The sequence below is a fragment of the Lithobates pipiens genome, unplaced genomic scaffold (genome assembly GCF_037356315.1).
Source record: "Lithobates pipiens isolate NorthernLeopardFrog02 unplaced genomic scaffold, aLitPip1_a1.2 Scaffold_3, whole genome shotgun sequence".
Classification (NCBI taxonomy): domain Eukaryota; kingdom Metazoa; phylum Chordata; class Amphibia; order Anura; family Ranidae; genus Lithobates; species Lithobates pipiens.
In genome coordinates, this window is record NW_027507790.1 from 243960808 (window position 1) to 243985740 (window position 24933).

The 24933-nt window shown below is 45.0% G+C and overlaps 2 protein-coding genes across 2 annotated transcripts in view; one reads left to right on the top strand and one right to left on the bottom strand.

Annotated features, from left to right (window-relative positions):
* RAB27B (RAB27B, member RAS oncogene family) overlaps positions 1-24933 on the bottom strand; it is a 380975-nt gene that overhangs the window by 351017 nt on the left and 5025 nt on the right. The window lies entirely within an intron of this gene.
* LOC143941264 (uncharacterized) overlaps positions 1-24933 on the top strand; it is a 221326-nt gene that overhangs the window by 9125 nt on the left and 187268 nt on the right. The window contains 1 exon segment of the mRNA XM_077463301.1: positions 441-770. Coding sequence (XP_077319427.1) covers positions 441-770 — 330 coding nt within the window.

Genomic DNA, 24933 nt, shown 5'->3' on the forward strand with positions numbered 1-24933 from the left:
ATAACCCCCCAGAATAAATAAATCTATACTCAAAAGGCCCTGGACAGAGGGTGGTCTAGCCTGTCTGGATCTTCACAAGTATTTCTTTGCTGCACTACTATCACGCGTCCAGAACTGGATTGCCTCTGATGATACCAATGCTGCTGTAGTCCTTGAGGCTGCACACCTCGGTTCCTACGAAGCGCTGATAAATGGTTTATGTAGGGGTGTCAGGGCATCCTTTCCTCTCACACGTTCCATGAAGGCTATGATCAGGGTTTGGCAACCTTTGGTATGTAAACTCCAAGGGGACCTTCACACTAGATGGCTGGACACCCCCTTGTGGCTCAACCCACATTTATCAGAGTTTCTGACTGTCCCAAACCCAGGGTTCTGGGCTGCTAAAGGTATACAAGCATATCTGTATTAGTGGCTCCCTTCTATCCTTTGATTCCTTTAAGGAGAAATGTGGGCTTACTAATAATCACCAATTCTTTAGATATCTTCAAATTCGCCACACCTTCACTACCCAATTTGGATCCATCCTAGTGCTTCAGCTTCAGTACAACCTTGAATCCACATTAGGGGATATCCCTCTGGTCAAACCCACCTCTACCATTTACAAAGCTTTATTACCCTCAGTCAACTCTGGTCTGGAGGATTTGTTCCCCAAGTGGCAGGGTGAGATCCTTGATTTGGATTCAGAAGACTGGGAAGACACCTGGGAGTATCCTTTTCTACAACTTATCTCTGTCAGAGACCGGTTGATACAATTTAAACTGATTCACAGGGTATATTTGCCACCCCAAAGATTATCCAAAATTATCCCAAATTCCTCTTCCAACTGTTGGAAGTGTGGTAAAGCAGATGCTGACTTTAGCCATATGTTATCGTCCTTTCCCAGGATCCAGGCCTTTTGGACAGAGGTCTAATAGGATGTCTATTATTTTATGCTATGAAGGCTTTACTCATAAAATGGAAACAACCACTTTGAATTCATGGAAATCATTGGTCAACTCAGCGGTGCCACTATACAATGTGGCCTATCTCGCCAGATGATGCCCAGCTAAGTTTGACAAAATTTGGTATGGTGTGGTTACAAACGCAACACAAAAGGATCTGGATCCCTTTGTTTGCTTACTTTAAATGTCTTGTAGCGGTGAAGACCTAATATTGCGGTTATCTGAAGGTGGACCTAGATGCGTTATCCCCAACCTCAGCATCTCTCCCTGAAGTGGTCACCTGAAGTATACAATCCATTATCCTTCCCCGTATCCTTCCAATTTGATGACACAAGTAGTGATGGACGAACTTCCGACGGGACGTTTCGCGAACGCGAAATGCGAACGGACCCAAACGTTCGCGAAACAGAACGTTCGCCGCGGGCCCCATTGACTTCAATGGGAGGCGAACTTTGCAAACCTTCATGTCGAATTTGCGGCCACGTGGTAATTATTAGGGGGTAAAACGTAGTCCCACCATCTGGACAATGACATAATACATGTATGAGGTGAATTTGGGATCGATAACAACAAGCATTTTTATTTTATTTGGGAAATTGTTCTAACAATTCAGGACTATGGAGCTAATGAAGGCAATGGAGGAGAGGGAAGGTCAGGGACCAGGGTAGGCAAAGAAGAGGGTGCAGGAGATGATCACCAGCAGCGTGACATACCGGAATGACACATGCACCGTGATAGAGGCATCTGACAGCAGCACCGTAATACAGAGCACTGACAGCAGCACCGTGACATACAGCGCTGACAGCAGCACCGTGACATACAGCGCTGACAGCAGCACCGTGACATACAGCGCTGACAGCAGCACCGTGACATACAGCGCTGACAGCAGCACCGTGACATACAGCGCTGACAGCAGCACCGTGACATACAGCGCTGACAGCAGCACCGTGACATACAGCGCTGACAGCAGCACCGTGACATACAGCGCTGACAGCAGCACCGTGACATACAGCGCTGACAGCAGCACCGTGACATACAGCGCTGACAGCAGCACCGTGACATACAGCGCTGACAGCAGCACCGTGACATACAGCACTGACAGCAGCATCGTAAGCAGCCCCAGGAGGAAGTCAGCACAGCACAGGGATGGTGTGATCCCCTCATAATAAGAACCCCCAGGAGGAAGTCAGCACAGCACAGGGATAGTGTGATCCCTTCATAATAAGAACCCCCAGGAGGAAGTCAGCACAGCACAGGGATATCATAAGCAGCCCCAGTAGAAATATGACACCGCTCAACCTCTTCAAAGAGGAGGGTAGGGGCATATAGTACGGTGTGCTTTTTTGGGTCAAGGAAGTGAGCCAAATGAATTAAGAAGGTCTGTGTGCTTGATTAAAAAAATAGTTTATAGACATATACATGGTCTACTGGTCACATGTGTTGAATTCCTCCGAGATCCATGCCTCATTCATTTTTAGAAATCGGTCACAATCCCCCCTGCTGCGCTGAACGTCCTTTCGGACAGGACACTGGATGAGGGGCAAGCCAACAGTTCGATTGCAAATTGGGCAAGCTCTGGCCAGAGGTCAAGCCTGCCCACCCAGTAGTCTAGGGGTTCATCACTCCTCAGAGCGTCCACATCGGCCGTTAACCCAATGTAGTCGGACACCTGACGGTCTAGGCGTTCCCTGATGCTGGATCCGGATGACACCTGTCGATGGGTCGGCTGAAAGAATGACCTCATATCCGAAGTCACCAACACATCTTCAAACCGGCCTCTTCTTGCAGGCGCTGTTGGATTGGTACCCGCAAATCCTTCTCTGGGAGTGGGAATTGCTCCTCTGCCAGCGCACGCAAAAGCAGAATGCAGCATTTCTCGAAGCAAGGCCTGGAAGTGCTGCATTCTGACAGCCCTCTGCGACGGCGGTAACATTTCCGCCATTTTGTGTTTGTACCGGGGGTCTAAGTACGTTGCCACCCAGTACTGGTCCTTGACCCTCATGCTTTTTATACGGGGGTCCCTATTAAAACACTGGAGCATGAAGGCCCCCATTTGCACTAAAGTGGAAGCGGTGTGGTGGCCTGGCTCCTGCTCATCATCCAGGATAATGTCGTCCTCTTCATTCTCCTCTCCCCATCCACGCACAACAGGGATCCCAGAAAGGTTTAAAGCATGCTCTTCTTGCTCCTGCTCATCCGCCCCGGCACCATCCTCCTCTGACTCCTCATCAGACTCCTGTTGTTGACTTGTCTCAGATAGAGTAGCCCCCCCTGGGAATTCATCCAGCATTGCGACTTCCTCATCTTCCCGCTCCTGCTCCTCCACAGCCTGATCAATGACACGACGCAATGCACGCTCCAGAAAGAAGGCATAAGGTACCATGTCACTGATGGCGCCATGGCTGCGACTGACCAGTTTGGTGATCTCCTCAAATGGCCGCAGAAGTCTGCATGTGTCGCGCATGAGCAGCCACTGGCGCGGTGAAAAAAAACCCAGCTCCCCAGAACCGTTTCTTTCGCAGAGTTCATACAGGTAGACGTTAACTGCACGTTTCTGCTGGAGCAGCCTATCAAGCATATAGAAGGTTGAGTTCCATCGCGTCGGGCAATCGCAAATAAGACGTCTGACCGGCAGATGGTGTCGCCGCTGAATGTCAGCAAGGCGAGCCATGGCCGTGTAAGATCTTCTGAAATGGGCCGAGATTTTCCTTGCCTGCCGCAAGATGTCCTGGACCCCAGGGTATTTGACAAGGAATCGCTGCACGACCAAGTTTAAGACGTGTGCCATGCACGGCACGTGCGTGATTTTGCCCTGTTTCAATGCGCTAAGCAGATTGGCACCGTTGTCACACACCACTTTACCAACTGTCAAATTGAGCGGTGTTAGCCACTCATCTGCCTGTGAACGCAAAGCTGAAAGGAGTGCCGGGCCAGTGTGGCTCTTTGCTTCCAGGCACAACAGACGCAGCACGGCATGGCAACGTCTCACCTGGCATGTGGAATAGGTTCTGGGGAGCTTGGGCGGTGCAGTGGAAGAGACGCTAGCAGCGGAAAAGGAGGAGGCAGCTGAGGAGGAGAGGGAGGAGGATGGAGTAGGAGGAGGAGAAGAAGAGTCAGGCCTGCATGCAATCCGTGGCGGTAAAACCAAATCTACACGGGTGCCACGGGTTACATGCTTGACGGCCGTCAGAAGGTTCACCCAGTGGGCAGTAAAACTGATATACCTTCCCTGCCCGTGTTTGCTAGACCACGTGTCTGTGGTCAGATGTATCTTGGCACCGACACTGTGTGCCAGAGATACATTCACTTGCCGCTGAACATGGCCATATAGCTCTGGGATGCCCTTCTCTGAGAAATACTTCCTTCCTGGGACCTTCCATTGTGGTGTTCCAATGGCCACAAATTTGCGAAAGGCCTCCGAGTCCACCAGTTTATATGGCAGTAGTTGGCGGGTTATGAGTTCTGACAAGCCAGCCGCCAACCGTTGGGCAAGAGGGTTATCCGGCATCATCATTTTTTTACGCTCAAACATTAGGCCCACGGAAGCCTGCCTTTTTGCAGAAAAATGTGAGCTTGGCGTGATGGAAGGTGGAGTGGAGGACAATTGTGAGGAGAGAGGAGAAGGAGAAGTAGAAGACGAGGCTGGACGGTGAGAGCCTGCAGTGTGGCTTTGTGTGTTCCGTTGCTCCCACTGGGCTCGGTGATGGCTGCTCATGTGCCTTCTTAAGGCGGTCGTCCCTAGGTGAGTATTGGGCTTACCGCGACTAACGCGTTGACTGCAAAGATTGCAGATGGCAACGCTATTGTCAGCAGCGGACACGTTAAAAAAAGCCCACACTGCGGAGCCATGTGCCGGTGTCCTGGGAGCGCCAGATGTGACCGTACATGGTCGATGACTCGCTCCTGATACATTTGCAGTCTGCTTTGTCCCTGCTGTGCAATGTAAGTCATTGCTGCTTCTCCTCCCTATCTGCTGGTCCATATCTCCCTCTGAACTCCCCTCCTCTTCCTCTCTTGTGGGCACCCACGTGACATCACTAGACACGTCATCATCAACGTCACCTTCCCCACCGCTATAAGTAGAGATCTCGGAGTAGGCAGCAACACCGGGGACCAACCTCCTCCTTGGGCTGATCTGGGTACTGGCGTCAGACTGCTGAGTAGCGCTTGTTGCTACCTCCTCTTCCTGATCCAATACCAAGAGTGGCTGCGCATCAGAAATGTCCTCTTGATATGGATCGGAAAATAATTCCAGTGACTCAAGCGGAAGGTATGTGGTGGTGGTGGTGGTGGTCGTGTTGTTGGTGGTAGTGTCTTTGGGGGTGCACATAGCAGAGAGTGAAGAAGAGGGTGCAGATCGAGAGGATGAGGAGGGTGCAGAAGAGTAAGGCTGAGCGAGCCACTCAACCAAGTCTGGTGCATCCTTTAAAGTAATTGAACGCACCTTCTGCAACTTCCCACTTTGGCTCAAGCCTGTTGCTCCTGCCCTACCCCTACCACCCCTGCGGAAGGGCCTGCCTCTTCCTCTGCATGTCATTTTTTAAATGACCCTGTGACAAAACTCTTAGTCCCTATACCGCTGAAGGACTGCTGCAGTATAGGTGAGCGGTCAGCAGTGGTGCACGTCAACCCTATCTATTGTGGACCTATAGCGGTCCTTACAGAACAGCAGACTGTACCGCACTCAAGCCTATGTACCGTAGCACCCTATACCAAGTTACCAGTCCTTATAAGAACTTTTGTGGACCAAGCAGGTTGTGTATTAGTGTTTAGCAGACTGTACGTCAGTCCCTATACCGCTGAAGGACTGCTGCAGTATAGGGCAGCGGTCAGCAGTGGTGCACGTCAACCCTATCTATTGTGGACCGATAGCGGTCCTTACAGAACAGCAGACTGTACCGCACTCAAGCCTATGTACCGTAGCACCCTATACCAAGTTACCAGTCCTTATAAGAACTTTTGTGGAACAAGCAGGTTGTGTGTTAGTGATTAGCAGACTGTACGTCAGTCCCTATACCGCTGAAGGACTGCTGCAGTATAGGGCAGCGGTCAGCAGTGGTGCACGTCAACCCTATCTATTGTGGACCGATAGCGGTCCTTACAGAACAGCAGACTGTACCGCACTCAAGCCTATGTACCGTAGCACCCTATACCAAGTTACCAGTCCTTATAAGAACTTTTGTGGAACAAGCAGGTTGTGTGTTAGTGATTAGCAGACTGTACGTCAGTCCCTATACCGCTGAAGGACTGCTGCAGTATAGGTGAGCGGTCAGCAGTGGTGCACGTCAACCCTATCTATTGTGGACCTATAGCGGTCCTTACAGAACAGCAGACTGTACCGCACTCAAGCCTATGTACCGTAGCACCCTATACCAAGTTACCAGTCCTTATAAGAACTTTTGTGGACCAAGCAGGTTGTGTATTAGTGTTTAGCAGACTGTACGTCAGTCCCTATACCGCTGAAGGACTGCTGCAGTATAGGGCAGCGGTCAGCAGTGGTGCACGTCAACCCTATCTATTGTGGACCGATAGCGGTCCTTACAGAACAGCAGACTGTACCGCACTCAAGCCTATGTACCGTAGCACCCTATACCAAGTTACCAGTCCTTATAAGAACTTTTGTGGAACAAGCAGGTTGTGTGTTAGTGATTAGCAGACTGTACGTCAGTCCCTATACCGCTGAAGGACTGCTGCAGTATAGGGCAGCGGTCAGCAGTGGTGCACGTCAACCCTATCTATTGTGGACCGATAGCGGTCCTTACAGAACAGCAGACTGTACCGCACTCAAGCCTATGTACCGTAGCACCCTATACCAAGTTACCAGTCCTTATAAGAACTTTTGTGGAACAAGCAGGTTGTGTGTTAGTGATTAGCAGACTGTACGTCAGTCCCTATACCGCTGAAGGACTGCTGCAGTATAGGTGAGCGGTCAGCAGTGGTGCACGTCAACCCTATCTATTGTGGACCTATAGCGGTCCTTACAGAACAGCAGACTGTACCGCACTCAAGCCTATGTACCGTAGCACCCTATACCAAGTTACCAGTCCTTATAAGAACTTTTGTGGAACAAGCAGGTTGTGTGTTAGTGATTAGCAGACTGTACGTCAGTCCCTATACCGCTGAAGGACTGCTGCAGTATAGGGCAGCGGTCAGCAGTGGTGCACGTCAACCCTATCTATTGTGGACCGATAGCGGTCCTTACAGAACAGCAGACTGTACCGCACTCAAGCCTATGTACCGTAGCACCCTATACCAAGTTACCAGTCCTTATAAGAACTTTTGTGGACCAAGCAGGTTGTGTATTAGTGTTTAGCAGACTGTACGTCAGTCCCTATACCGCTGAAGGACTGCTGCAGTATAGGGCAGCGGTCAGCAGTGGTGCACGTCAACCCTATCTATTGTGGACCGATAGCGGTCCTTACAGAACAGCAGACTGTACCGCACTCAAGCCTATGTACCGTAGCACCCTATACCAAGTTACCAGTCCTTATAAGAACTTTTGTGGAACAAGCAGGTTGTGTGTTAGTGATTAGCAGACTGTACGTCAGTCCCTATACCGCTGAAGGACTGCTGCAGTATAGGGCAGCGGTCAGCAGTGGTGCACGTCAACCCTATCTATTGTGGACCGATAGCGGTCCTTACAGAACAGCAGACTGTACCGCACTCAAGCCTATGTACCGTAGCACCCTATACCAAGTTACCAGTCCTTATAAGAACTTTTGTGGAACAAGCAGGTTGTGTGTTAGTGATTAGCAGACTGTACGTCAGTCCCTATACCGCTGAAGGACTGCTGCAGTATAGGTGAGCGGTCAGCAGTGGTGCACGTCAACCCTATCTATTGTGGACCTATAGCGGTCCTTACAGAACAGCAGACTGTACCGCACTCAAGCCTATGTACCGTAGCACCCTATACCAAGTTACCAGTCCTTATAAGAACTTTTGTGGAACAAGCAGGTTGTGTGTTAGTGATTAGCAGACTGTACGTCAGTCCCTATACCGCTGAAGGACTGCTGCAGTATAGGGCAGCGGTCAGCAGTGGTGCACGTCAACCCTATCTATTGTGGACCGATAGCGGTCCTTACAGAACAGCAGACTGTACCGCACTCAAGCCTATGTACCGTAGCACCCTATACCAAGTTACCAGTCCTTATAAGAACTTTTGTGGACCAAGCAGGTTGTGTATTAGTGTTTAGCAGACTGTACGTCAGTCCCTATACCGCTGAAGGACTGCTGCAGTATAGGGCAGCGGTCAGCAGTGGTGCACGTCAACCCTATCTATTGTGGACCGATAGCGGTCCTTACAGAACAGCAGACTGTACCGCACTCAAGCCTATGTACCGTAGCACCCTATACCAAGTTACCAGTCCTTATAAGAACTTTTGTGGACCAAGCAGGTTGTGTATTAGTGTTTAGCAGACTGTACGTCAGTCCCTATACCGCTGAAGGACTGCTGCAGTATAGGGCAGCGGTCAGCAGTGGTGCACGTCAACCCTATCTATTGTGGACCGATAGCGGTCCTTACAGAACAGCAGACTGTACCGCACTCAAGCCTATGTACCGTAGCACCCTATACCAAGTTACCAGTCCTTATAAGAACTTTTGTGGACCAAGCAGGTTGTGTATTAGTGTTTAGCAGACTGTACGTCAGTCCCTATACCGCTGAAGGACTGCTGCAGTATAGGGCAGCGGTCAGCAGTGGTGCACGTCAACCCTATCTATTGTGGACCGATAGCGGTCCTTACAGAACAGCAGACTGTACCGCACTCAAGCCTATGTACCGTAGCACCCTATACCAAGTTACCAGTCCTTATAAGAACTTTTCTGGAACAAGTGAGTTGTGAATGTTTAGCAGACTGCAGCAGAAGGGCAGCAGTCAAGTATAATATCCTTTCTATATTTGGAAGAAAGAATATTATACATGTACAAGCCTATTACTGTACCACTGATACCAGTCCTGAAAAGAACCTTTGTGGAACTAATAATAACAGCAAGTCTTTAAAATTACCCTCACTGCCTGACAACACTGCTTCCTTCCTGTCCCTATACAAATTGGCAAAAAAAGAGAACGATTAGTGGTTACTGGAACAGCTCTTTTGTGGACCTTGATAGTAACAGCTAATGATGATGATGATGATGATGATGATGAAAGACTAATCTGGCTGTCCCTGTAGCATACACCGTCCTTTCCCTTTCTCTAAACTAACAAAAGACACTCAGGCTGCTGCAAGAATCAGCAGCACAGCAAACCTATCAACACCTAACACCTATACCAGTCCTGAAAAGAACTTTTGTGTACCAAATAGCTAGTGGTTTATCTCTCCCTACTCCACACAGGAACCTGTCCCTATCGTAACAGAAGAAAGAATGTAAAATGGCCACCGGATCGGGTGTATTTATAGGTTAGGGGGAATGTACAAGTGTCCATGTGCTGTCATGTCTCAATTGGCTGTCCTGTATCACATGATAAACGTGTCACCAAAGGTTAAAGTTCTTGTATACATTAAACACGTAAGTCCGCCGCGGCGAACGACGGAAAAAGGCGTTCGAACGTGCGGACCGCGAATGTCGGAAATTCGCCGCGAAACGACCGCCGGGCGAACCGTTCGGCCATCACTAGACACAAGTAGTTTAAGTTTGTAGTTGTTTCTATAGAATGTATGAGATCTTATAGAACTGTTACAATGTATGTTGCTTAAGCCAGGGTATGCCCAGAGGCTTTATTATGTAACCCTCTTTTTCACACGAAAACTCAATAAAGAGTATTTAAAAAACAAAAAAAAAAAGCCTGTAGGAGGAGTTTTCATACTGCACTGAGCTGTTCTATCAGCATCCAGGACCCCTGACCCTCTGTCTGGACAATGCTGATTGGCCCTATGCTGATCACATGCACCCTCTCAAGACAAAAAAAAAACTATCTAGCAACACACTGAGCATGTACAGCCTGACTCCATAGACTCTGTCTTATCCAGACATGTTCTGGAGTCAGTGGAAGAAGAGGAGGATGTGTGCATACAGGATCAAGCATCCTTTTTACACAATGCGGAGGATTAACCCCTTAGGTTCCGCAGCGGGTATAACAAGCATGCTTTACTGCATATACAGACTGATTTTACTGTTGTGAGTTTAGTAACACTTTAATCCTAAATTATTATTTTTCTTTGTGTAAACAGATGCTTTCATTTACCAGCTCACTTACTGTGAATAACCCACACACGTGGGTGGAAAGGCATAAATTATAAATAAAATAAAGTAGTTATTGTACTTTCTGGTAACATGATAACAAATTAAATGAAAATTGCACTTGCAAATCAAATAAAATATTGGCATAATAAAGTAGACAGAAAGATGAATTAATTCCACCTGTCCCTTCTTTCCTACGATTTACAGAGGAACCGTAAGTGCTTTTTTTTCCTATGCCCTCTTACCATTTTTGCAGCAAATTGAGTGCTGTCCTACAATCCGCTGCCACACGCCAGGTCTAGCACCACCATTTTCCCATCCTACATCATCAGATCTGGCTGTCTCTTCTGGGTTATTGCAGCCAGCTCCTGATGATACACCACCAGGTCCACCCTCAAGCTGCTGGGTGTATTTACTCCTGCAGCCTCCTAAGATATGTGACAGGAATATTCCAGAAGGCTGCAGAAGCAGGGACATGTCACTCTTGCTTAGGCAACATAATTCCAGTGTAGAAAAACCTTTAGGTGTAAATAGGCTCTGAGGCCCTAGGCTGATAAGAGGGGCTCCTGATCCTTCTGTCTTTAGCTGTACAGTGCTGATGTCATCAGGAACCCATCCTACCAGCTCCTGATTGCGGTGACAGCTTGGTCACAGATCTTGGGGTGCCGATGCAGTGCCTTTTAGAACTACACAGCAGCGGCTGGGCATTAAGGTGCTCCCAGCCTGTCCTTTTAGTTCAAGTTTTAAACCAAATGTACTCCCTACTGCACATGGAAAGGGCCTTTTCCTAATATGTATGACTCTATGAGGTTGATTTCCTAAAACTGGAGAGTGCAAAATCTGGTGAAGCTCTGCACAGAAACCAATCACCTTCCAGGTGTTTCTGTCAAGGCTTAACTGAACAAGCTGAAGTTAGAAACTGATTGGTTACCATGCACAACTGCACCAGATTTTGCATTCTCCAGTTTTAGTAAATCAACCCCTATGAGGCCTCCTTCTGCCTTGTATCATAACTACTTCATCACCATTTTCCTGCTCCTATATCCACATTCAACTTTACTATCACAAAGTGTAAATGGCTATAGATCAGGGTTTCCCAACCAGGGTTCCTCCAGAGGTTGCTAGAGGTTCCTTGAGCAATCAGCAATTTCTGCCTCTCAGATAAGTTCCCACTGACGCCATTTTTTAGCTATCTGTAATGCCGCATACACGCAATCGGAATTCTCGTCGGAAAAATCTCTGATGGTTTTCCCAACGGAATTCCGACGGAATTCGGCTCAAGCTGTCTTGCCTACACACGGTCACATCAAATTCCGATCCTTTATAACGCGGTGACGTACAACACGTACGACGTGACTAGAAAAAGGAAGTTCAATAGCCAGTAGCCAATAGCTTCTGTCTCGTAGTTGAATCTGAGCATGCGTGATTTTTGGCGTGTCGGAATTGCATACACACGATCGGAATTACCGATAGAAAGTTTTTCCATCTGGAAAATTGGGAACATGCTATCAATTTTTGGCTGGTGGAAATTCGGACAGCTAAATTCCAATGGAGCATACACACGGTCGCATTTTCCAATGAAAAGCTCTCATCTGTCTTTTTCTGCCTGGAATTCCGATCGTGTGTAGGCGGCATAAGAGTGGAATTCTTCCAACTGACCATCACACTTATATTTCATTAGTTGTAGCTAATAGTTATCATATCGGTGTTGCTTTCTCATCTTAAGGCAGAGTTTCTCAACTAGGATTCTCCCAGAGGTCGATAGGGTTTCTTTGAGCAATAGGCAATTTCTGCCTCTCAGATAAGTTCCCACTGACACCATTGACCTTTTTAGCTATCTGTAAGGGGGGGAATTCTTCCACAAATGTAAGGAGTATTCTTCCCACTGACCATCACACTAATGCATCATGAGTTGTAGATATAGTCATTTTTAGCAGGGGTTCCCTGAGACTGGAACATTATTTCAAGGGTTCCTCTGTGTAGAAAAGGTCAAGATTGTATTAGTTACTGACTTTTTACTTCCAATGTTTCCTATATTTATAGACGCAATTGCTTGTTTTTGAATTAACATGTTCCAATCTTTTTTTTTTCCTTATTCGTAAAAAAAAAAAAAAAAATACAAAAAAAGAAGAAAACAAATGTACACAAAAGTACCTGAACTCATAGGAGGACATTCAGAGAAAGTCAGCCAGTTGGTTCTTCGGCCTGAAAACAGATCCAGCCTTATGACGACGCTTATGTGTCTGGAACATGGAAGTATGACAACTTGTAGGGTCACATTAGGTGAAAATACGCCAGAAAGATGAAAAATAAAGTGAAACTGTGGGCAAAATAAAAATTGCGATCCAGTCTGTCACTATCATTAACGCTGTAGTTTTTGCCTTTCTGAGTCCCCCATGAAACATAGGTTTTGATAGTTAATAAACGTGATTTTGAAATAAACTAAAATCTCTCATATTTGCCCACTATAGCCATAGTAGCCATCTTTTTCCTCTCAGCGGGGATTAATCTTTATCCACAGCTGACAGGTAATTTCTTTTTTGTATGTAGTTTATTTACTAAAACTGGAGAGTACAAAATCAGGTTCACTTCTGCATAGAAACTAATCAGCTTCCAGGTTTTATTGTCAAAGCTTATTTGAACAAGTTGAGGTTAGAAGATGATTGGTCTCTATGTAGAAGTGAGTCTGATTTTGCACTCTCCAGCTTTAGTATATAAACCCCAAAGCGTTATTACCCAATGATCCTGCCAGTAGATCTGTTATTTTTCTACTTCATTTAACAGGGCAACAATGATGTTAACTCTGCAGTAAAATGATTGAAGCATTGTCACCCTGTTGTTGGAGTAGTCTTTGATGGACAACTGAAGTTTCCAAGCTCAGGGAGCATGAGTTCTGCCCTTTGGAGCACTAGGCAGGGAACGCGGTGGACAGCTGGAGACCCAGGCCACTGTGTTGAGCTGCCGTCTGACTCTCAAGTGTGCAGCAGATCTATATATATTATAATATATATATATATATATATATATATATATATATATATATATATATATATATCACTGACCCCCGAAAAAGCTGCTGGTTTTGTTGGGCCTACCGTTACCTTCTTGACCTCGTCTCTGTCTAGAGGTTCCCGTGGTAGATGGCCCAATGAAATGCAGACACTGACACTGGATCCTCTTTTGGGTTATTTATTTTAGAAGATAACACAGTTTGTTGATAAAAAGGTAGAGAGTTAGAAAGGAAGTGCGGGTAGTTTTGGAACTGCAAAATTCATAGAATAAACAGCTGGATTCTCACAACCTCCGGATAGACCTCCTCTCACTAGGCCTAGCAGCCGGCAGGGTGTTAAGTAATGTAAAATCTCTGCCACAGACTTGGTTGTAGAACACTTGAGAAATAAAAGTCTCTGCCACAGGCTTGGTTGTAACTGAGGGACGTAGACAAATTTAGAGAACAATCATACGGGACCAGTATCTCTCAGATGGTCCGGCCATGCCGTATGAATATAGATCCACAAAGTGTCCTTCAACTGAGCCTCCAGGCTCCTTCTGAGAAACCAGCCTTATGCATGGCCTTCTCCAGAAGTGTCCTCCCCTGGAAGCTTCTCCAGTTGCTGGGCCTCTCCCTAGATGAGACGGCACCGGTCCACCTTTGAATCATTATGGCCTCATATCCATTCAGGCCTGTCCCTGCAGTTGCTTCGCCTCAGGCTATCCAGCCCCAAGGCTCGGAATTGCATGGATCCGCACCCCATGCCAGGAGGGCCATAAGGGCTGGTCAGGAGGACCAAACAGATTGAAAATATCTTCTGGACCGGAACCCTGAAGCACATGATCGCAGTACCTTAAATACCACCTCCCAGAATGCACAGCAGGAAAACACTCCCACTAGGCTGGTTCCGAGACAATGATGGTACTCAATACACCCAACTAGACTGCATTCTACCACTTGCTGGCCGTGACAGCAACACCTGCAGCCAAGGAGAACTCGGCCCAATCCAGCTAGACTGACACTGAAACCATCATTTGGCAAAATTAGCCCCAATACCTTTAGGAATATTCATTTTCAAAAACCATATAGCACGTGCTCATCAGGAACCGGCACTACAAATATATATATATGTGTATATATATATATATATATATATATATACACACACACAGTATATATATATATATATATATATATATATATATATATAAGCCTGGGGTGAAAACATTTTCTTATGACAACATATTCGGCAGTGATAGAATCTTTGTTCTGATGCTGTATGCCTCAGAACTACTAATCGCCAAGCATCATTTACGTGAATCTGCTCTTACAGTAGCCACTCCTGAAACTGTATTTAACTGATATTAATGTTATTAAGTATTTCCACTTATCTTCCATTGTATCTAAAGACTTGATAATCAACAGTGCCTCATAAAGAGCATGAACTACCTGCATTTAAATTGGTCACAGATAATGATTGCAATCTCAGAAAAAAACCATGAAGATGGAAATATGGGAGCAGTCATTGCTGACTTGAATTCCAAAGTGCAGGCTCAAGGGCTGTAATCCTGGCTGGAACAATCATGTACACATTGCATTCTGAAAAGTCTAAACACCCATCCTGGATCGGAGCTGAGTGATTAGATAGCAAAGCTGGATCACAATGGCAGCTTCTGAGTCTGCATCTATAAAAACGAGTCAGTAAAAACTCTTCCAGCACATCCAATCTCAGAGGCAGGGTTGCCAATCGGCTGTATTTTCATGGACAGTTTGTAAAACAATACTTGGATTTCTCCCATTCATAAAATTCTGTGGACAGGAGAAACTGTCCATGAAAATACATTGGTTGGCTGCAGCCGTCAGTTCAGGCTGTCTGTGGTCCTATTGGCCTTTTGGCCTTACAATTTTTTTTTTTTTTTAATTGGCAGCAAATTACAGCTTTGACCACTTTCTTCTGTTCACAAACAAATCACCAGGGATTCCCTTCATCTAATTTGGACCCTTATAATAGTGGAGGATCTGGCGTAAATGTTAATAGGGGACAACTTACAAAATAAAAAAATTTTAAAAAATTTAAAATGCCATGGGATTCCCCCTTATCCTTGATGAGGGTCTGATACAGTTTTCAAGGTGGACTCTACACAAAAAAAAAAAAAAAAGCTTGGGTTCCCCCAGAAAAATCCACACTGCAGCAGAAAGGTCTGGTATAGAAATTAGGGGAAGGGGGGACTGCAAGCCATTTTTTTTTTGGGTGGGGTTTATATGAGACTTTAAGTGTTTGGTATGAACTATGGGGGGACCGCAAGCCATTTTTTTTTGGGTGGGGTTTATGTGAGATTTTAAGTGTTTGGTATGAACTATGGGGGGACCGCAAGCCATTTTTTTTTGGGTGGGGTTTATATGAGATTTTAAGTGTTTGATATGAATTATGGGGGGGACCGCAAGCCATTTTTTTTGGGTGGGGTTTATATGAGACTTTAAGTGTTTGGTATGAACTATGGGGGGACCGCAAGCCATTTTTTTTGGGTGGGGTTTATATGAGACTTTAAGTGTTTGATATGAATTATGGGGGGGACCGCAAGCCATTTTTTTTGGGTGGGGTTTATATGAGACTTTAAGTGTTTGGTATGAACTATGGGGGGACCGCAAGCCATTTTTTTTTGGGTGGGGTTTATATGAGATTTTAAGTGTTTGGTATGAACTATGGGGGGACCGCAAGCCATTTTTTTTGGGTGGGGTTTATATGAGATTTTAAGTGTTTGATATGAATTATGGGGGGGGCCGCAAGCCATTTTTTTTTTGGGTGGGGTTTATGTGAGATTTTAAGTGTTTGGTATGAACTATGGGGGGACAGCAAGCCTTTTTTTGTTTACATACAGCCATTTATGTTTATCCCTGCTGGATTCCCGGCCAGCAACTGAATGGTACTGGGTGACATCACCGGTTGCTAAGGATGTGGCAGGTGGTGGAACCGCCCACATCCTTAACAACCATAGACAGCAGAAGAAATAAGCTGTCATATATAGTAGTGGTAGAAAAACCATTCTAATATATATATGAAATTTAGCTCCAGGCTAAATGCCGATCAACATTTACGAGTACAACAGAGGCCGCCTCTTTCCTGATAATTGTCTCAGTCTAGTTGGCTGTAACGCATCTACAGGAAACAGACATCATCAGATGAAATTTTGTTAAACATTACAAGTAAGATAAACATTATCAGGTTTACACACACGCATACAACATGTTCCGTCATTCTCAGAATTAATCTTCATTGTACTTGATATCAAACATGTTTGATTTGCCTCATTACACACAGACACCATGAAAAAACTATCCTTTAATAACCAGACAGTATGACCATACAGGTTCTGCTACGCTTTAATAATCAGCAAATAACCTGTACATACACTCTGCAATTTAAATACATTTCTATTGTCTGCATTTAAAGGCCATTTAAAGCTTTGTCAAGTATTACTGTAATGCAGTTAGTTTGCAACAGTAATTACTGAGGGTTGATTGAGGTATTTTATATTTTCAACCACCAGCACAGGAGCACAGCTGCGGCTCAAGGGCTTGTGGCCTCAGTCAAAGAGCAGGATATGTATACAGACAACGCAACTAATTGGCTCTAGCTTTTCCTGAACCCCCTCATGATACTGGGTGGTGTAATAACCATTCGGGAATGGCTATTTGTAAGCATCTGAATCTCCACCCCTAAGTTGTTATTATAGTACAGGCCTACCTCTAATGCCGCGTGCACACGACCCGACTTTTCGATGGAATAGGTTTGACGGTCTTCCCAACGGACTTTCGGTGGAGATCCGACGGACTTCATGAACGAAACGGACTTGGCCACACACGACTGGACTAAGTCCGTTCAAAAGTCCGTTTGTTTTGAACGTGATGACGTAAACAGGACTAAATAAGGAAGTTCAATAGCCAGTAGCCAATAGCTGCCCTTGCGTCATATTTGGTACGTCGGACTAGCACACAGACGAACGGTTTTCCCAATTTTTAGTCCGTCGGACAGATTTGAAACATGTTTTATTTCTAGGTCCGTCGGATGTTTTGGGGAAGAAAAAGTCAGCTGAAGCCCACACACGATCGAATTGTACGACAGATTACGATCCGTCGGACCAAGTCTGCCGGAAAGTTCGATCATGTATACGTGGCATAAGGGATAACTGTTTGTGTATTTATTCCACTAGCAAAAGTCCGATGGAGCATACACACACACACCGACCAAAAGTTCCCATTGGACTTTTGCTGGCGGAATTTCAGATCGTGTGTACAGGGCACGAGACGATCTATAAAAGATCCTGGAAAATGTTCTAAATGAAAAAAGGAGCATTAATAGTCAGAAAAGATGTTTGCATAAGAAACTCATGCAACCTGCATGCATTTCTAAAGCACAAAGCGGGGCTCAATTTTGTGCTAGAGCTGCCAATGTTCAGTCCTCAAGCCCAACCAATAGTCCCCAACTAAAGGAGAAAAGATTGATTTCAGTACCTCATATTCATTTGTTCTTGGACTTAAAGCAGAACCTCGCCCAAAAGGGGAAGTTCCACATTTCTGCCTCTCCACCCCAGCCTTCCTCTCCCATTTTGGACACTTTTTTTGGGGGGGGGAGGTAGTAAGGTACCTAGTTTTTATAGGTACCCGCTCCCACTTCCCAGCCTGTTTGGCTGCCCCTTCCCCCCTCTTTGCTGGAAGCACTCCGGGACATGTCCCAGGTCCCAGGAGGCTACAGGACCATTCACAAAGAGCAGCGCGGCTCGTGCATGAAGTGAGAGGCAGGTTCTAAAGTCACAACCAGCTTCCCAAAATTAACATGCCGGTGCCAGAGACCTGAACACTGGAGAAGAACCAGCCGAGTGAGGACACCGTTGGATCCCTGAACAGGTAAGTGTCCTTTTATTAAAAGTCAGCAGCTATTTGTTCTAGTCTTTATACATCTGAACATTACATTCATACTAATGATCAGTTTTATTATTGCAATAATTACTCATTATAGTTCCTCCACATTCCACTGTATTTTGGTGCTGTACTTTGAGTTATGTTGTACACTTTGGATTATTGTCGTTGTCAGTTGGCTCTGTATGACTATGCTTTTTGTCAATAAAAACCTTTGTAAAGTAAAAAGTCAACAGCTATAGTATTTGTAGCTACTGACTTTTATCTTTTATTTGGGGGGACGGGACTGAAGATCCTCTTTAATTAAACACATCCCGCCCAGCCTATAGCAAAATGATGGCCAGGCGTAAGGCTCTCTCATTCTGGCTGATGTCCTTCAGAACAAGCCGCTTGTCCATGCCCCCAGAGCATGCAGCACGGCGATTGGTAGTGTGGTGTGTTACTCTGACACACCCCATTCCGATCACGGTAAAGAGCCTCTGACGTAGGCTCGTTACCATGTGATTAGCTGTGTTCAATCACAGCTGATCACAGCGTCACTAGGAAGTGCTGGCTGGTTATCGGCATTCCTCTACTCATGCTGACAGAGCGTGAGTAGAGGAGAGCTGATAAGCGGCTCTCCTGACAGGGGGATCTGCACTGATAATCATCACAGTGATTATCAGTGCAGCCTCATCAACAATGTTCACCAGTGATGCCAATCAGTGCCCACCAGTGATGCCTGTCAGTGCCTTCTCATCAGTGCCACCTATCAGTGCCCATCATTGCCGCCCATCGGTGCCCATCAGTATCCATTATTGCCACCTATCAGTGCCCATTAGTGCTGCATATCAGTATCCTTCAGTGCTGCATATTAGTGTCTCCTCATCAGTGCCGCCTCTTCAGTGCCCATCAGTGCTGCATATTAGTGCCTCTTCATCAGTGCCGCCTTTTCAGTGCCCATCAGTGCTGCATATTAGGCCTCCTCATCAGTGCTGCCTCTTCAGTGCCCATCAGTGCTGCATATTAGTGCCACCTCATCATTGCTGCATATTAGTGATGCATATTAGTGTCTCCTCATCAGTGCCGCCTTGTCAGTGCCCATCAGTGCTGCATATTAGTGCCTCCTCATCAGTGCCGCCTTTTCAGTGCCTATCAGTGCTGCATATTAGTGCCTCCTCATCAGTGCCGCCTTTTCAGTGCCCATCAGTGCTGCATATTAGTGCCTCCTCATCAGTGCCGACTTTTCAGTGCCCATCAGTGCTGCATATTAGTGCCTCCTCTTCAGTGCCCATCAGTGCTGCATATTAGTGCCACCTCATCGTTGCTGCATATTAGTGCTGCATATTAGTGTCTCCTCATCAGTGCCGCCTACTTCAGTACCCATTAGTTCTGCATATTAGTGCCTCCTCATCAGTGCCTCCTAAGTGCCCATCAGTGCCACCTAATCAGTGCAGCCTCATCAGGGCACATCAGTGAAGGAGAAGACATACTTATTTACAAAATGTTATAACAAACGAAAAAAAAAAAAAATCAACATTTTTGGTCTTTTTTCATTTGTTTAGCAAAAAACAAAATACCCAGTGGTGATTAAATATTATATGAGAGCTCTATCTGTCTCAGTGTTGCATGACCGCCCAATTGTCATTTAAAGTGCAACAGCGCTGAAAGCTGTAAATTGGCCTGGGCAGGAAGGGGGTGAAAGTGCCCAGTATTGAAGTAGCTAAAAAAAACCTTTCCATTTGTTTCATGTAATTATGGCAGCACTGTTTTTTTAGTGCCTGTAGCCAGTATAGTGCTCAGGCTGAACAATGACAACTTGATGCTTCTTCCATGGCAGGGAGAGAATACAAGTAAATAAAAAAAAAAGTTAGGTAAAAGTTAGGTAATCCCCAAAAAAAGTAAGGCAGTCATATAATATATTGAAAGTGGAAAATCAGCTTGTTCCAAATGCCCACTGGTGACTGGTTCTCTTTGCATTAGCTAAACCCTCTACAATAATTCAATTTTAAATGATTCTGAAAAAAGACCATGACATGTCCGCAGTCAGACGTCCCGGCTACACACAGGCCTACGGCGCAGGCATATGGTCTGTGTCAGCACAATACATCACACAGATGTAACAGACGGAGCTGAACACCGATGACAGGATCTCAGGTTTGTGTTACATTACAAGACCAGACAAATTGAGAAAACTCCACAGAGTTTATTTTTTATGTGTCACCACAAAGATTTGTTATAAGTGGTTACTTCAAATTGATTGTAAGAAAATTAATCCCTATAGGTGCACAAATGCTGGCTGAGAATTATAAAGTAAATTTTGCTAGGCAGCTCAATGGGCAACTGTAGGCGCTCACATAGCAGGCTGACAACACTGCCGCTAATGGGGAGGCTGTGGCTTAGTGTGGTCAGCCTGAAACAGGAAGTGCTGTTACTGGCAGGATCACCAGGTAAGAAACTTTGCAACAGATTGACAAATAATTATTTTTTTAAAGTGGAAGAAAAGCCTTATGCCCCATACACACGATCGGACTTTCCGACGGGAAATGTTCGATGTGAGCTTGTTGTCGGAAAGTCCGACCGTGTGTATGCTCCATCGAACATTTGCTGTTGGAATTTCCACACACAAATGTTTGAGAGCAGGCTCTCAAATTTTCCAACAACAAAACTTGTTGTTGGAATATACAACAAGTTGTGTACATACGATCGGACTTTCCGACAACAAGTTTTGTTGTTGGAAAATTTGAGAGCCTGCTCTCAAACATTTGTGTGTGGAAATTCCGACAGCAAATGTTCGATGGAGCATACACACGGTCAGACTTTTCGACAACAGGCTCACCTCAAACATTTCCCGTCGGAAAGTCCGATTGTGTGTACACAAGACCGTTGCACAAAAGTTCACGCATGCTCTGAATCAAGCAGAAGGAGCCGCACTGGTTATTGAACTTCCTTTTTCTCAGCTTGTTGTACGTCCTGTACGTCACCGCGTTCTCACATTTGGAATTTTTGGCCAATATTTGTGTGACCGTATGTATGCAAGACAAGTTTGAGCCAACATTCTTTGGAGAAATATCCACGGTTTTGTTGTTGGAAAATCCGATTGTGTGGACGGGGCATAACACTATTCTTAAAAATGCCCCCCATCCCACCATCACACCTACCCTGCCTACTCGGTATAAAAAAAAAAGATCTGTGTACTTACCTATTTTAAATCTGTTCTGGTCCGGTCATATGATCCTGCAGCTCTGGCTCCCCTGTGTCATTGATTGGCTGCTGCAGGGGAAAAGATAGGGTGCCAACAATGGCTGGGCCATAGGAGCCTATGGGTGACACTATGGGTCCTATCATTCACAGCCATTGTTAAGCGCACAGAGGAGCTGGACCGGATTTAAAAAAATAAAATCAGAGTTCCACACAAAAGTGGAACTTCCGCTCATCTGGCTCCTCCCCCTCTCCAGGTGCCACTTTTGGGCAGGTACCCTGTCCCCACTTCCGCCAGACCTTGCCGCGGCAAGGTATAACGAAGTCCGGCTCCCTCCTCCTCCCTCTTCCTTCCTCCTCCACCGGGCCAGTAAGAGAGTGCAGTGAGCTTCGCGCAGTAGGGACCAGGCTGTGAAACCGCAGTGCTTCCTTCCAGGTTCCGTTACCGGCAATGGCGGCGGCAGCACTCGGCAGCTGATGGAAACATCAGCTGAGGTGCCAACATTGCTGGACTACAGGACAGGTAAGTGTCCTAATGTTAAATGTCAGTAGCTACAGTATGTGTAGCTGCCGGCTTTTCATTTTTGGAGGTTGAGGGGGGCGTAACTCCGCTTTAAGTACACATATAATTTTTATGCAGGATAGGTAGAAGGGGGAGGGAATGTTTTTAAGAATAGCCAGTGTTTGGCTTTTCTTCCGCTTTAAGAAAACCAAATTAAGTAAAACATAATGCCAAACACACTGAAAAGAGATTTTTGATTTATATACATTTTTCGGTTCTATTTAGAAAAAGATTGCTGCACAAATGTGACAAACATTTGCACAGATGCAATGGAAAATCACTGTGTGTTGTCTAATATGATTATTTTGATCGCCATCTAGTGGTCATAATTAAAATTTTTATTGATTGACATATTTCAGGAAAATATAGCAATATGTCCACTAGTTGGCATTAATGAATATAGGAAATAAAACTATGAGGCAAAATACTGAATTTTGTACATTTGTACAGCAAGTTTTGAGATAGATAGATAGATAGATAGATAGATAGATAGATAGATAGATAGATAGATAGATAGATAGATAGATAGATAGATAGGTAGATAAAAGTTGTAATGATGGCAAAATTCTATTTTTTGCAATACAAAAAGATAAAAACATGAGTTCCCCTTTAACGATGAAATGGGTCCTCCTCGCCACCCTGAATCATCACTCCATCTGAACATATGAAGTATTTTGTCTTCTAATAGAGCAGATCCTTTGATGATAGATTTTTCTCCACTTCGTGACAAGCTTGCCGATACATTAAGTAGGGTTATGAATATTAAAAGCTACATTCCTATTTATCACATTAAAGCTCCTCCGAGGTACACAAGGGAGGTCAAACCTCTCCATCTTTCGCCACCGAAGTTGAAAGCTAAAACATCAGGCTATAAAAGAGGGCTTAAATAATAAAACAGTGCAGTTTCCTGCTGCAGCCAATCAGAATTGATATTAGGTTTCGGGAAAGGCAGAACCCGATTGGATGCTCTTGGTTAATTAAATTGGGTTCATTAATTGAACAAATGCTTGACACACCTGAACCATGCAAACGTGCCTAAACGCATTAGTAAAGGACCCTCAGTACAATCACTGAGACATTTTTGGAAGCGACAGCAAAAAGTTCTGACTCAAAGCGGAGAAATCATTGTTGGGGCAAAAAAAGGATTTCTCGGCCCTTCATATTTCACAATTCGGTCATCCAGGCATCCTTATCAGCATGCGGTTGCCGAGAATGGCGCAGCATTTTCCATACTACAACCAGGGACTGAGTTCTGCTGCTCAGACTTTGCACACAATCCTGGCGTAATCCACAGGAAAGACCCATTTACAAATAAACTGATTATAAACCCCTGGAAGCCACATGTAATAATTACCCGTATTATCCAGAGCTGAGGCCATGAAAGGTCAATGTCTATATATTAAGTGAAGCAGAAAAAACCTCTGAGGAATCGATCCGCTGTCATTAAAGTGGAACAACAGCCACAAAAAGAGAAAGCAGTCTTTTTCAACTGCTTTAATGGCTGCTAGTTCTAAAATATCCTTCTTCTGTTGTGTATTGTCTACCTGGGTTAGAACAGAACCTGGGGCATCACTCTAGTGGCAGACCCAAGCCAATGAGTAAAATATTGAAATAAAGGATTTGGTGCTATACATGTTCATAAAAAACTTTGGACAAAGAAGAAATATACAGCGCATCAAACCTAAATGTGCACATCAATAAAATAAATTGTCATAATAGCAAGCAAAATGTCCATAAGTGATAAATCCAAACACCAAATCGAAATGCTCAGAGATAAAACGTCTAGTTCTTCCACTACGAGTGCTCAGTATTAAGATGGCCGCTCACTAGAAATGTTTGACCCCTTTTTACAGGATGGTCAAAAAATGCTTTTGAAACACCAGATTGGTTCCGCTAATAGCATAAATCCATTCAATGGTCGCTCACGATGGAACTAGGATGTAAAAAATGACTCCACAGGAGACAAGGATAAAAGTCTCATAGTGTAGTCATTTTTAATAAAGTAAAATAAAAACAGCAGCAATAATAGCAGTTACACTCACATGTTGAAGTGCCTGGCCTGCGACTAGGTTTAATCAGCGTTTGTGAGTCAGCTAATCCCCTGGGGGTGGCGTGCGTTCCACGTCTCGCTCCGGAGGGCAAAGCCTGGTATAGGTTATCAAGTAAGGACCCAGAAGTGATGGATTCTCTGAAGAATTCCTGAAGACACCAATCACGGCGAAACATATGTCGGAAGCGGAGGATCAGTCACTTCCAGGTCCTAGCTTGGTACCGCATACCAGGCTTTGCCCTCCGGAGCAAGGATTTTTACTTAATTAAAAATTAATACACTATGAGACTTTTATTTGTGTCTCCTGTGGAGTCATTTTTTACATCCTAGTTGCATCGTGAGTGGCCATTGGGGTGGATTTATGCTATTAGCGGATCCAATCTGGTGTTCCAGCATTTTTTGACAGTCCTGTAAAAAGGGGTCAAACATCTCTGGTGAGTGGCCATCTTCATACTGAGCATTCGTGGTGGAAGAACTGGAAGTTTGATCTCAGAGCATTTCGATTTGGTGTTGGGATTTATCACTTATGAACTTTTTGCTTTCTATTATGATAATTTATTTTATTAGAGTGCACATTTAGGTTTGATGCACCATATATTTATTCTTTGTGCAAAGTTTTTTATGAACGTGTATAGCGCCAAATCCTTTATTTCAATATTTTACACAGTTTAGTGATTTGTTCACTTTTAAAGGGGCAGCTGTTTGCTATATGTTCTCATCCCTATAGGGCGCCATTATTGGTACATATTTTTCACCCAAGCCAATGTGTTGAATGAGAGAAGTCTTAAAGTAGAACTTAACTCATAACTATTCTGTCCCTGCTCCTCAGGAACCTCTACCTGTACTAAGCCTATCTTTTCCTCATGCCGCTCCTCAGGAACCTCTATATGTACTAGGTCTATCTATTCCTCATGCCACTCCTCAGGAACCTCTATATGTACTAGGTCTATCTATTCCTCATGCCACTCCTCAGGAACCTCTACATGTACTAGGTCTATCTATTCCTCATGCCACTCCTCAGGAACCTCTACATGTACTAGGTCTATCTATTCCTCATGACACTCCTCAGGAACCTCTACCTGTACAAGGCCTATCTCTCCCTCATGACACT